General features: G+C 42.8%; 1 protein-coding gene across 3 annotated transcripts in view; it reads left to right on the top strand.

Annotated features, from left to right (window-relative positions):
• LOC104338506 (vascular endothelial growth factor receptor kdr-like) overlaps positions 1-14,095 on the top strand; it is a 142,222-nt gene extending 128,127 nt beyond the window's left edge. For all 3 annotated transcript variants that reach the window (XM_075435195.1, XM_075435196.1, XM_075435194.1), the window contains exon 30: positions 8,504-14,095. In XM_075435195.1, the coding sequence (XP_075291310.1) occupies positions 8,504-8,714 (211 nt within the window). In that variant the 3' untranslated portion in view covers positions 8,715-14,095. The remainder of the gene's footprint in view (positions 1-8,503) is intronic.
• The last annotated feature ends 619 nt before the right edge of the window (positions 14,096-14,714 follow it).

The following is a 14,714-nucleotide window of genomic DNA, read 5'->3' as shown; positions in this document are numbered from 1 at the left end:
ATTTACCAGAACCAGGATTTCTACATTTGCTTTGTCATAGCTATGAAGACAGTCCCACAGAGAAATCCCTCAATCCTACCACCTGCACGATCCTATGAATTATATTTTTCATATTTGGCTTACAAATAGAGGCTGTGCCAGTGTTTGCTATACGTTTATCCATTCATAGTACAGTCAACCACAGAAGAATAAAAGCAGATATTTAGCTTTTAGCTAACAGCTCACAGTTCTTTATATTTCTGTAACAATGGGCACAGGCAGAGAGTTGACCTAGTAGTGAAATAGGTCTTCTCCACCTTCCTAGAAAAGTACAATAAAACAATAGTAACTCATTTTACTGACTCAAATGTCAACTTGTAGAATTTCAAAGCATAGGTACCCAAAATATTAAAAAAGAAACAATTCTGTAGCAAGGAATTCCATATCTATTCAGTTAATTAAGATAACCGGACTTTTATTGAAGTGCCTAGAGTTTTCTCTGAAATCTATTGATGAGATTTCTATTGGTTTCCTCTGTATTAAACTCCATGATCTTTCCCACCAGAGCAACTGCTTGTTCTACATCAAGTCACCATTTTTCTACATCAAAGAGAAAAGACAGAGGAGAAAAACCTAGTGCAATTTCTGCAAAGTATGGGAGAGTTCACATGCGAGTCTGAATCTGACAGTATTTCAGAGGGGCGAACTCCCTCACCCACAGAGAAAAGCAAGGCAGAAGGAGCTTGCCTTGTCTTTTCAGGCCTTAAAACCATAAATTCCCAAATGTTTGAAGGCAGGAGAGAAGGAGAAAGAGGAAAACAGAAAAGGTTACATAAGGAAGGCTGGAGAGCCTTGCAGCACTACAGGGAGCATTCAAATGCTACAGATTCTGCTGGATAGGAGTGTGACTTCAGGAATAGCGTTATTCAGCAGTGTTTCCCCTGTAGCACTGTCCCAGTGCTGTACCTGGTGGGCGATTAGCAGAGATCTAGATATGGTTCCATGTTATTACCCTATGCACATGCTGAGGGGATTTCTGCGCAGCACAGTGCATTGCTATGGAGACGAAATGGCACCAGCTCTAAAAAAAGGAGCTCAAATGTCAGGAACTGCATTATTATGATGCTTTACCTGGGTTGATTTACCTCTCTTTTCTGCACGATGTCACGTTGACACAAATCCAACGCATACACAAACACACACAGCCTCCCTGATAGGATTTATCCTTCTAAAGGTTTCTGTCAATCACCTCTGACTGCCATTTCCCCTACTGCATTTCCCCCGTTTGGATAAATAGTTGGCAGAGGAAGGTTCTCTCTCTCCCCTTCCAGGCTTTCTGCTGAAAATCAGAACAATCAATGTCCAGCCAGATGTGGAAACACAGAAATTCCGTAACAGCCTGTTCTTCCGAGATTTCCAGGAAAATCTTCTGAACTGCTATCAGGCCCACTGGCAGTGAACATAAAGTAACACGGCTCTGCTGAGTTCAGCGAATCTCTGCCTGACCCACATCATCTGGGGCTCTCCCCATTTACAGTCAGCACTGCCACAGGGATTCCATGCATCATGAGATACCTGATACCTTCTGTGCCAGCCAGACCGTGACAGACCATCTTAACAGAGGGCTGCTATAAAAGAAAGCTCTGCAGCAAGCTGTGTTTGTTGTCTCCTTATTCCCAGGACCCCAGTACCATTGAATGGACAGAGGTGTCTTTTTTTTTCTTGGCCACATCCTTCATGGAGTGTTTTAGGTCCAGCCGAGAAAGCCATTTTGTCAGCTGCTTTTTTTTTTTTTTTTTTAAATCTTGCAGACCATCATTGGCACAAATAATATTTTTATGTAGTCACAGAGCATCCTGACGCCCTCTCATTTGAGGACATGACACCCCTTGGTGCTCCTGCACTAACAACTTGAAAAACAAGCCTCAAAAGCATATAGAATAGTCTAGGAGAGGTCAGAAGAAAGTGCTGATTTAATAGGGGAGATAAAGTCACCCTTGTTAATTGTGTATCTCTCTCTACCAAAAACATTTACCCTGGATCCTTTTCAAACAGCCTTCCCTTTCTAAAACAAAACTGTTCAAAGGCTTAGCATGTTTTCTAGACCAGGGTGGCTGCATTTATTATTTTTGCCCAAATCTTGCTGTTTATTTATCTTGCATTTGTTTCTCTGTCGAGTTTAAAATTTGGCAACACTACACACCACGGAGTGTCAGTGTCAAGTTTATTGGAGATTAATCCGACACCCTGGGCCTGGGACCACTGTTAGACTGGACTAAGCATTTCTGAGCTCTAAGCATTTTATACTGGCAAAGTATAAAGCCACAGCAGTAGCTGTAGTGAGAGACAGAAAGATTGACCGGGATAACGACACTGGAGTTCACACTCAAGGAAGAGCATGCCACAGAGGGAATTTAACGATGGGATGACTCTAGTGCCAGGTTTCATCTCATAATATTAACAGGCTACTGCCAAGCACTGCTTTAGCATTCTCCCAGAGTCTCTGTAATCAAATTATTGTTTAAAATTGTAATAAGTTTGATATCTGCTCAGTTGTCCTCCCTCCATCCCTTTCCCTTCTCCCCCCTCCAACCCAATTGTCCTCAGTTGCTCTCAAATTATTTATCTGGTTCTGGCCAAGTCCCATGACACCAGCTGACTGAGGCTCAGCTGATACGCTCTGGGCTCTGGAGGCTGTGTCCAGATCACATCACCGAGGGCTCTGCCTTTGCCAAAGCCAAAGCAGGCCTAAGGCAAGTCAATCGTATTGAAACAAACTGATTTTGCTCAGGAGCATCAGGCATTCACGTCCGAATGAAAGGTGCTCACCAAAAATGCAACGCAGCTGATTGGGCCAGAATCCTTTTGCACCATCTCGGAAAAGTGAGGCACAGAAACATGTTAGCTCCATAGCAGAACTTAGTTTCAGAAGATTTTTCTTCTGTGATGAGCACGCTGAGACAGCATACGTACTTACTGTTGTGTCATGCTTGTGCTATAACCTGACCTAAGCTCTCCAAAACGTAAGAAAGTAACTTTGAATGAGTAGCTACTCGGGGTTTATGTAAGCCACTTTTTTCTAGGATTATACTACATGCTTATAGTGGCAAGGACTAAAAGGAGAATTGTGAAAGGCTGTGGTCCCCAGCTTGGTTTTGACTTCAATGCTTCCATCTCACTGCATTTTGACTGCTGGAACTAGTGTCAGGGACAGCTGACCAGCTTTGCCACGCATGCAAGGGAACGCATACTTCTTGAGTGGGTGGCTTTGGCCTGTTAAAATTTTATGCTGGCTGTACTTTGTAGTTCAAAGTGTTTCAAAACAATGAATTCTTGATCCCTACCCCTTGAGCTCTCCGTGCCAGCGGACTACTGATGCACTGATACTGCCAGAGGGGAACCCAGCATTAAATTCTTACTGCACAGCACCCAGTCTAAAATGTATTAAAGCTAACTACCAAAAGAAAAAATAACCATTTTATTTCTTTCATTGCAGAAAAATTTTAAAAAATTAATCACTCTTACTTTGTGCCTCACTAAACACCTATGAAAGCTGTCACAAAGCCCTGAAGGTCCTACATGTTGTTATGAGATGTGGTTATAGACAAACTCTCTACTTGGCAACGCTCAGCCCAATTTCTCCTCCTTCCCTACGCACAGCTTCTGAACAAGGCCAGGACTTCTACATCGACACAACAGTCTATTCGTTTTTCCTACTGAGGGCAAGATACCTGGGCGTCTTATTGCAAAGCAATCAGAGCTGCTCCACAGCACTCGGAATAAGTGGTACTGTAGCCCCTTACCAGATAGGATGCTTTTCTTACAGTCATCTCTCTCTCTCTCCATGTTCCTCTTCAAGCCATTGACCCCGAGATTTAGGCTAATAGAAACTGGCTCCCTCTCACATAAAATAAACAGCTCCAGTAATGATTTCCCAGCTCTCTGATGATTTCAGTATTTTTCTACCTCTAACCAAAATCTCTGGTTCATACGGTTGGATGAAAAAGTCTCATTAGGTCGTTAAGGCCTTCTAGCTATTACAGGATTCCTCTGTGGTATCTTCTAAACAACTTTGACACATCTCCAGAAAACTTAGAAAAGACTATGAAAGATTACTCAATATTCAGGCTAACTTTTCCTTCATCTAGTTTAATTCCTAGACTTTTCAGCTTCATCTGTACCAAGAAATCTGACATAACACGATAAAAATGGGAACTGTTAACAGCTCGCACTACCCACAGTGGCACAATAAAATGCCCTTCTCCAAGCCAGCATCCAGGTCACCAGACCTGCTACCTACACCGTGGCCCCACACAGACACACTACCTGTGCGTGCAACAGCACAGAGCCCACACTCTGGGATGATCGGGCTGCTTGATACAGTCCTGTTTGCAGACCTGGCTGGCTTTCAGGTATCAACCCACACCAGTGGGTTCCTCCACCTCATTTGGTTTTACATCTAACAGACTCGACACTGGCACCAGGCTCAGGGACACTACAGAAACGCAGCCTGTGGTGTAGCAGGGTTTGCCGGTAATTATGAATGTCACTCTTCGTTGATTTGCTGCGACTGATTTGCATTCTTCTAATCTTCCAGTATTGGTTCCTCCAATGCTTTCACCACTTTCGTACTTCCCCCCATAAACCTCCCTAGCTTCCAGGTATCTTTCTGAAAGAGAGGAGTCCAGTGCTGTGCTTTGTCCAGTTCTAGTCACAGCACTGCCTACGAAACAAGGCTGAAGCCAGCTCACCGCATTCTGCGCAGCACGTTTCCCCAACCAGCACTCCAGAGAAATGTGCACATTATAAGAGGGTCCTTCAGGTTACAAAATCTGTCTGAGGTCAGGAAATGGCAGTGTTCAGGTTCTCACCTTACCCTGCCCCACATGGTACACGTTCTTGCAAGGACAAACGAGGTTTTCGGTCGGTCATTATGTAAAATCTTGGGTCAGTGAGCAAATGTGTTTCAGCTGAATGCCATGGTATTCACGCGCCTAATCTTCAGTATTGTGCCGTGGTGAGAATACGAACAGTCAAGCAGGACTGGGCTGAGACATTCGCAGTTATGAGCAGATTTATCAGAACTGAACATCTCTTTCATCGCCTCCTGCAGCTGCAGCACTCAGAAGTCAGGCAGAGGTAAAATCAGGAAGGAAAGACCTTTTGGGGCAGTGTAATGCCAACCTGGGAGAAGCACTGAACCAAGCAATGGCTAGCTTTTAATGAAATTATTTAATTACATAACCATTATTAACTTCTATAGCTGCATAATTGTGTGATTAATCAAATCTAATGCCTTCAGTCAGAAAATGTTTATCGGTGGGGCTCAGGGAGAATTTTTCTATCTCATATAGGGTAGCTCAATTAGCTCAGAGCACAAAGGGGGTTTGGCTTTCCTCTGAAGCATCAAGTACTGACCACTGCCGGAGGCAAGACTGAGGTCTGATTCAGCGTGGCAGTTTCTATGTAGCAAATGAGATTTCAAGGACAGGCAGAAAAGGGATGCTGCAGTCTCGTTTTCCAATATGCAGTCCAAGCATATGTACATTTCTCTGTTGCTGAGCATGAGCAGAGTGGACGGAAGTGTCAGTACCAGAGAGTACTAATGGGAAAAATACAAAGACCCTTGGATGGCTTTAATTTAGGAAACGAATTTAGATGCAACGAATAGTTTTGAAAGTTAATTGCATTTTGCTCTGCCATAAGATAGCTAATGAAAAAACTTGCTTCTGACCTAACTCATCAGCTTTCTGTCTTCGGAGCAAATATTACATGTCAGCTTTTAAGAGTCCTTCTTCAAACACCAGCCTGATTTCAGCGATAGGCAGAGTTATTCCCAGATACCCAGTCTCCTGACCTACAGGGGCAGAAACCTAACAAGAACACTTGCTGGGAGTCTACATGGGTCTGAAAATTTCCCATTGTGTGGCCAACCTAAACCCTAATAACCTTTCTTTTTCTCCAGCACTCTGAGATACGCAGGCTGGGGGTCAAGTTAAGCAGATACTTTCAAGCTTCTCTCTGTCTCCACTGACAACTTCAATACCTGGCAAATTAGAAGCCAGAGCATCCATGGAATTGTCTGACATGAGTCAACAGAACTGAGCAACAAAAAGAAAAATACACATATAAACAGTGAAGCAAAGTTGTGGTTCCACTGCTCAGCCAGGGGAGAATTTATCTACAGCGAGAGTGCGTGTGTATAGAAAGGGACAGCTGCCAACTGCATAGTATACAGAAGAAGTTTCCACTCGCATTTTTCTCTGGACAAAGAGGAAAACCTTAGATTGTGAAAGCGGAGCACACTACAGTTTTGTTGAAGTTCTCAGGGTTACTATTTATTTAAGAATTTCTGCTTTGCCACTCAACATGTTTGGTTTCAATGCCTTGTGCAGGTCTAAAAGCACAGTAACATTAGCTTTAATCTATAATCTCTGCCTCTGCATTTTAGAAGTCGCAGAACCCGAGTTTATTCTAGACGTACAAGACATGGTGGGCTGGCTCTTACAACTCAGGGGTCGCAGGTTCACTTCCTAGAGACAAAGCTGAAGAGGCAAACATGCCGTGGAAAGCCACCACAGCACACTAAACCCAGGCCAAGTACAAAGCAGCCAATCTCCCACTGCAGCTGATCAGAGTTGCGGCTGTTTGTTATGTCTGAATTTTGGCTGAACATCTCAGCTCCTGGCTTCGAATGACTGGCTTCATGGGCTATGATACACAGAGTATCACCGACACCACATGCTCCCCCAAGAAGAGAACTACAGGGATAGACAATTTACAGATGGACACCACAGGCTGTTCAACATGGTTGCGCACAGATCATAAGCCAGAGTTCTACTCTGGCCAAGGCACTGCACACTCATGACCTTTCCAGAATGAGAATAAAATTGAAGTGAAGGTATTGACACTAGTTCTGTCAGCCAGACTGAGAATATCTGCAGCTTGTGGGAAAACTGAAGCTTTTGACAGGTTGCAGATTCAGAGGCAAGATAACACAACTTCTAAAGTCCGAGTAGCATAATCTTGTAGGACATATTTACCCTTTCATAGTTGAAGGGAGCTGGGCCTACTGTATGCTACAATTCTGTCATGCCAAGCATCAGCCTGCTCCTATGCCTGCAGCAGATCTCTCTGCTGCACCATCACAAAAACATGACAGCGCACACAGTTGGTGTCTCGGATCTACTACTTTTACTATTCGTGATTTTTGCTCCCCTTCCTCCAATTACAGTATCTGTCTCTCAGCTCCTGGAACTGGCTTTGCTTTCTGTCTAAAGCACCACACTCTGAATCCACAATCAACTGTTGGGGGTGTAAGCACTGCAGCTATACAGATAATATAAGTGTAATGAATTATACGATTATTCAATGAAGTGTTGATTACTTGGATTTGGTTTAGGGTCATTAGAATGTAGCTTTATGCTCCTTTAAACACAGATGAAATACACACACAAAGTCCTTGAGCACTGCCTGATTTTAAGTTGTCCCAGGCGCATTCACAAACCATTCTGAACCGAGACGAGCAATGCCATAATCAGTCTGTGAGTGAGGCTTATCCCAAAGAGATGCACATTCAAGGGTCCCTAAGCTAAACAGAGAAGTTCAAAAGCCATTCTCACACTGGGATGCTTTTGAGAACCAACCCTCAATTATCCAGACCTCTTCCAATGAATTCCTCAGATGGAAGAACCCAGGCTTAACAAAACATTATTTTTAAAGGCAGCCTACGACAGAAAGTACCTTTTGTTTGTTTCCTCCACACCACTTGCTCTTCCTGAAGGTCACCTTGCAGTACAAATCCTCTCCAGGGTTCTCCTACTTTTAACATTGAGGTTGCTCCATGTGATGCAAGTTGATTCTCTCCCACCACCTTCATCACCTATAATAAGAGAAGACAGCAGAAAATGAAAGCTGGCTCTCTTTAATAGCATCAGTTACAGGCCAGCAGTTGTAACGTTGAAAAGCGCTGTCCTTCACTAGCGTACGGCTCAGTAATTTTAAAGGGCTAGAAAATATAAGAGAGATTCTGCCCTACACTGCAAGAGTGTGTTCAACGCACATTCTTGCTTTCAGTATCATTTTAAATTGGAGTCTATCATAGATTATTCATTATTTCATCCTTTATTATACTCAAAGAAAAGTCATAGCCTTCAGTTCTGCTTTCAGAAAAGTCAAATTTTTACTGACCTGTGTCAGAACAATGAGAGAAAATATTATTGTATGTACAGGACAGGTGCATTTATAACTAAGATATATATAGTGCACTGAAATGCAGTAAGCTAAGAAGACAGGGCTACAGGACTCCTGGATTTAGTCCTAAATCTACTTTTAAAGCCCCAATTTATTTGAAATATCTAATTCAGTTTCCTTATCCAATCTGTAAAATGTCACTGTCTTACTGCAAAGGTAAATTGAAATGCTTTATATATTTTTTTCTGTTAAATAATTTTCACCATTAATTACACAGAGACAAAACCTTATGCAGACAGGGTCAATATATTATCCCATTTGTTCTCAACAGGCGGAGAGCTGTTAGCAAGAGCAAAGAATCCATATTATCCGATCACGAGCGTGAGGCTGTCAAATACCAGCCAGCAGTACAGGTAGAAGAGGACACCATGGACTTCACACTGGAAGATTCCATTCTCCTGCCTATGGATCCAAACCTGGAATGCCACAGCCCACCTCCGGATTACAACTCCGTCGTTCACTACTCGGCCCCGCCAGTGTAATCAGCCCAACCCAGCGCAGGGCATCTTGCCCCTCTCAGCCATGCTAGATTCTCACATGCCTCCCCACCTGGATAAAGAGGCTAGGTGAAAAGGGAAGGGAAAAAATCTGACAGGACAGGGGTTCATATGTTTCTTCTGGCACATCTCTGATGTGAAGAGAAACATATTAAGAGCATCTCCTTTGCTATCTTTAAAGGCCTATTGCAACGTATGCAGTAAATTAAAATTCTGTCTATCGGATTCCTAAATAGGAGCTGTAACCCAGAGCTGCTTCCTCCCCTAGCTGGGACTGTTCAGTGGCATTTGCAGATTTACAAGTTCCTTCATTCACATTTTATTGCATAAGAGTCACCAAGAGTCATGTCAAGCTAGCTGTGAAAACAAGATTCATTCTGCTGGTCCTGCAGACATCCTGCAGGGATTGGTTAGCACGATGCTGTACGGAATCAGTCGAACACAGCCATGCACACTAATGTTTTGCTTTTGGAGAAAATCCAAAACTGAAACATCATTCTGAACTTGGTATCTCACCTTCCATAAATATTTCTGAAATATTTTGAAATCCAAAATATTTTGGTTACAATTAGTGATTTAATAATTTCTACTGCCTGTAGCATACACTCCTAAAAATGACATGGCTCAGAGAAAGCAGATCGTACTCATGTACCAAGAGGCAGGCGGGTCTTTTGGGCCATGAGGGAACACAACGGGGTTAAATCTGTTTCCTTGTGTTTTCTCCTTGTTCAAACAGCAATTTATTTAGCATACATGCAATAGGGAGCCTTGATGCAGATGCATCTGTAATGATTGCAAGGCAAAAATCACTGCCTTAAATAAGCACCCTCTTAAGCTCATATAGTCAGAATTCCCCAGCGCACACGCACGTGTTCGTGTGGCTGTGCTTACAATACTCTTAACAACATGAGAGTTACTGATAAACGCACACACACCCTTGAGGCCAGCAGGGTAGCAGCATTTTTATGTTTCCTTTCTGCACACAGGCTATTTACTAAAAAGAAAAAAAAAGCGCCTTTCCTTTGGCTTCTGTAGCAGATGCCCAACGGTTTGATCCTGGGACTACTAGCCTGTGCTAAACTGTAAGCACGTGACGCATATTTGTCTCTGATTGTTTTGCCAAGGTAAATATTGGTATGGTATGCATTGCCCTCTGCATCTAAACCCTTCACGGGTTCATGGCACTTCAAAGCTTTTTTTGCAGCCTAACCCTAAACAGATCACAAACCCTCACGTTTGAGCAGTTCAAAGCGCGTTGCCCCCTGCCCAGAAGCTGTGTGTGGCAGGGACTGTTGGTCTGCAAGTATGTATGCCCAGGTCCCATGCACACCCCATGTATCTGTACAACAACTTCAGAAACAAGCAAATAATCCTTGTCATTTAATGTGCTATGTTACAATCAGAGTTGATTTTAGAAATCTAGGAAGGGATAAAGTATCTAGGTTGCAAGGAGAAAAAGCAAGGCTGAGAAAGATGTTCATTGACAGCCAAGGCTTTAACCTCCCGAGTTATAAACCCAGATCTACAAATGACTCTGCGCAGTTACTTCCAAGGTCCACACAACCCTTTCCTTTTCTTCTTAAACTTGACACTGATTTGACTTCTTCAGAGAAAAAGAATTTTTCTTCATGACTACAAACTAAAGAAAGAAAATTCAACACTTGCAAAGCAATTCTATTACCTTGCTAAAGACCCTGGCAGCAGTGCAGAAAACGTTTCTGGATGATCGGTTACAGTTGGTTGCATTGAAGTAAAGACAAACAAGCCTCAGGTATTATCAAAGGGGGAAACAAATCTCCAAACCCCATACCCCGTTAACTGTGAATGCTACAGCATCTGAAGGCTGGGCTCTCGGGAACTGCACTTCTCGCTCTCCTTGACTTCAGCATCGATGCGTTAAGGAAATCGCCTGCAGTGACTGGCGAGCCCCTTACTCATAGCGGACCTGCTAGATAGCTGGGGGCTGTAGTTGCTTTATGGTCATTTTTGCACTTCTTTGTATTTTAGTACATATGTATTAAGTAGAGCTGGTCATAGAACAGAAGAAACTACTGGGAAAGAATTCATCTGATGAGCCCTAGAAAGCTCACTGGATCAGTTTTTCATCAAACAGTAAATTCACTATAGCTCTGATCAAATAATCAGTCACTCCTTTTGGAAATAACTTATTCACCTGGCAAAAAAGAAAAAAAAGCGCAGACAGTTTGTTTGGCTCTACTGTTAACAGCATCAGTGTGAGATGGTTTGTTGTCGTGCCTTGTTCTGTAGGGTAAGAAAATGACAACGTTTAAAAAACTTGGCTTAGAAACTTTTAAATCAGTACCTGTAGCGAAAACACCCTGCAAGTATGCTCTCTGTTTTGAAAAGGAATGGGAAACACTGCTGTGTGAACTGTCTGCTTCTGAAGAGAGCCGAGTACATCACCTTTCCACTTTCTCAAGGACAAAGGGTAGAGGTTTCTCCGAGACCAGAGCAACACGAAGCACGTTTCCCGAGCGGGACCAAGCGGGCACTGTAACGGAGCGCTGGTGGCCAGGTCCCTTTTCTGGCTCTCAGTAGCACACGTCAGCCTTTCTGCATCACGTGAGATGATGTGGAAACAGCACAGGCTCAAGTCATCACGACAGTTTAAAACACTGGTTTCAGTCCCCTGAAAACTGACCTGGGGACTCCTCTGCAGTGGCAAAATCAACAGCCACCTCGGGCAGTACAGACAGCCATTTCTTCAGAAAGCACAGATACCCCCGACCCCGCGACAGCGGCCTTCACGCGCTCTGGAAATGGCAAGGGACTGAAGTTTGGGCAGCTGTGTTTCCAATGTTTATTTTGAGCAGAAGATTTTTTTCCTCCTTATAGTATGTGTAACAAGCAAAAGTGTTTCCTGAAAAGTATTATTGAACATATGTCTTCTATTTTATTTACTAATATTTTGTTTGTCCTTTTCTCTCCTCCCTTAATTTAATTATTGTTCTTTTCTTACAATGATGTATATAGTTTACCCAGTAGAAACAAATATAGCGATTCATTTAGATGGTAAAATTTGTAACATTTTAGTCAAAACAGAAAGAGATATCCAGACATAACAGAGTTAAGTATTGTTACTAAACATTTCACTAATGCTTGCAGGCCAGGCTCTGGTTTACAGTACCCTGCTAGTGCCACTTCATAGCAGTTCTCTTGGCTGCAAGTATCTCTGGCTCTCACTTCTCCACATTATTTAGTTTCAGTTGGGAAACAGGGATCTGGAGGAATCTGGCTGGCTTAGCTCATTCCTGGAAGTGTCACCATGCAGCTCATGGTGAAGGCGAGGAGTTTCCACTGCCTCCGTTTTAACTGAAGGCTACCAAGTCTATTGGCTAGAGGATCAGAAGGGGTCAAATTGTACAAATGATGTGATGTTTATTATTTTTTCAGACTTCTCAGGGATTCTTACTCAACTCCTATCAGCCAGCTGCTTTATCTAACCTGACTGAGCTCAACAGTATCTGGTATTAACACCTACTTTTGTTTTCTTTAATGGTGCTTATTCCTACTGCTTTTGTCCTCTTGTAACCCCAGAGAATCAGAGCTCACCACAGAAATGTGTTGTCTTCTCTCCAACAACCACCTGCCACACAGGTGTCCAAGGATAAGTGCCTTCACCTGCATGTTATTGTTCGGGCAGGGTTTTAACAGTCTGGTTTCCTATCTCCTCTTTTCTCTACTTTTCATCTGTTTCTTGATATTTGCTCTTCACAGTCCCTCTGGATTGCTTTTCTCTGTCTTTTGAATAAGGTCAGGCATAGGACTCCTTTCAGTCCACTATGCTCTGTGCTTGCAGAGGCTGAACTAGATAATCTAAAGCAGGCTTTTTTCACATCATTTTTTTCTAATATAGGCAAGGAAAACTAGTTTATATTAGTTTGTCTGGAAGCCTCTCTGTATCCTTCACTGAATGAGAGAAGCTTTTAAATCTATTGATTTTTCAATACTGATATCTGGAGCAAAACAAAGGTTGGTGACTACCCATGTGAATCTCATCCTTCTTCTAGTCCTTTCTCAAACAATGAGGTTTCTCTTAGCTTCTTCCAAGTCATCCTCACAAGAAGGGGGTCCTAACCAGGATGCTGGGCCCACACCATCTACTCGGGATGTCAAGCAAAGTCAGATAAAAACCTAAAGTCTAAGTAATAGTCTCAAACAAAACCACTGAAATTTGAACCCACTGCTGAAGATTTAGGGCTGCCTGCAGGCATGAACTGCCCTGCTTAAGACATCCCACTAATACAAAAACTACTCCTCAGTTAGCCTGCTTGGCAAATAACCTAGAGCACCCAGGCACTTCTCTCGTTGTATTTACGCTCTTGTACACTGTAGGAATGCTAGTCGGCACATAAGGGTGTAGCTGGCCAGTCAACAGTTCATGACTTCTTTTCTCTATGACCCTTCACCCTGAGCGTTGGCACTGCCTTGTCATGTCTTGTCTTTCTCTAGAGACTTGAGGTGGCCCTATTCCAGCTGTAAAGGTGTGGTCTCGGGTCAATGGTCTCTGGCTCCCATCAGCACCAACTGGACAACACCAGGAAATGTTTGCAGGGAAACATCACTAGCAAATAGCTACGTAACAAGATGAAGCATTATTGGGTTTTCCTGAACACAGGACTTAGCCAGGATCAGTATGACACTCAGACATCAGCCTATAATGTTTTTTCTTATCATGAAGTGAATGGAAAATAGAGACAGTAGCAATAACTCTCTTGTCCCTCCCTGCAAATAGTAACGGCCAAACACTGGGATCCATCTTCCTGGTTTTATACTATGTCACAAAAACAAAAAGAATTTTGCCACAGTAATAACACCAGCACCATCTTATGCAAGTAAAATTCAGGGAGGACTTCTGGATTTGACCCTGTCAAGAGCCAGTCACTGCCTAGGTGACTATGTAAGTGTCCAGCCCAAGCACTGGCTTGTTGGTTTGACATGTGTTGTTTTCATACTGTGTTAACACAGAAAACTTGCTGGACTGGGTCATTGGGGACCCCAAGCAAATATGATGCTGTAAGGGCCATGGTTACAGGCAGACTAGTGCAGTGTCCCATCCTCCTGCCTGATAATCCTGTGCCACAAGAGCCAGCACACCCTTCTCAATTCATTTTCTCCTTAGCCCTTGAGTTGTCAAAGCAGCTAACGAAAACTGGGGAAACCCAGTAACTAGGGACTTAAAGAAAATAAACTAAGTGCCATGTAATACTCAAAACTCTAAGGAATGTTTGTCTGCCCTGTTCCTGTCTGAAGGATGTATGCACTGAAAACCATGCTTTCTTATGTAGTCAAAAATTGTACTGTATCTATTAACCAAAAAAATAAAAAGATTCTATATTTATACAGCCCAGGGCTGCTTTGTGTCATCTCTTGGCCTGAAAAGTGTTGTCCTTGAAGCAGATTATAAATAAATAATGTAATAGTTTTGAGAGGTTTTTTACAAGGCGTAGAGCTCATATTAATTTCTGCAGGGGGTTCAAAACTTAGGACATAAGCCTGCCACACTGCCATTGCTCAGAGGTATCTAACCACTGCATTTGCTTAAAAGATTCACAGATCTCAGGGAATGTTGGCCCAATTTGCTGGAGAAACGCACGAATCTGTGTTTCATGGACTGTTCTTGGTGGCAGCTAGAGACTGCCGTATCGTTAACTTTAAAATAAATAAATGGGACTGAGACAGAAGACAGAATCAGAATTCTGCATTCTGAATAAGACCCATGTTCACCAAAGCATATACGTACATAAGTCTGTGAAGATAATTTGCAGAACACAGTAGCAAAATTCCTGAAATCGTGTTTCATTTAGCCCACCATAATACTCTAAAAAACATACGATTAAATAAATATTTCCCAGTACACAGCCACGATGACGTTATTGAAATCTCACTTGAATAAACTCTGCACTGCTGAAATACAGAATATTTCATTCTCTTATTTTGTAGTTAAGGTCTAAAATTCAGCAG

This window comes from Opisthocomus hoazin, chromosome 14, assembly GCF_030867145.1.
Source record: "Opisthocomus hoazin isolate bOpiHoa1 chromosome 14, bOpiHoa1.hap1, whole genome shotgun sequence".
Classification (NCBI taxonomy): domain Eukaryota; kingdom Metazoa; phylum Chordata; class Aves; order Opisthocomiformes; family Opisthocomidae; genus Opisthocomus; species Opisthocomus hoazin.
This window is presented reverse-complemented; position numbering and strand designations above follow the sequence as displayed.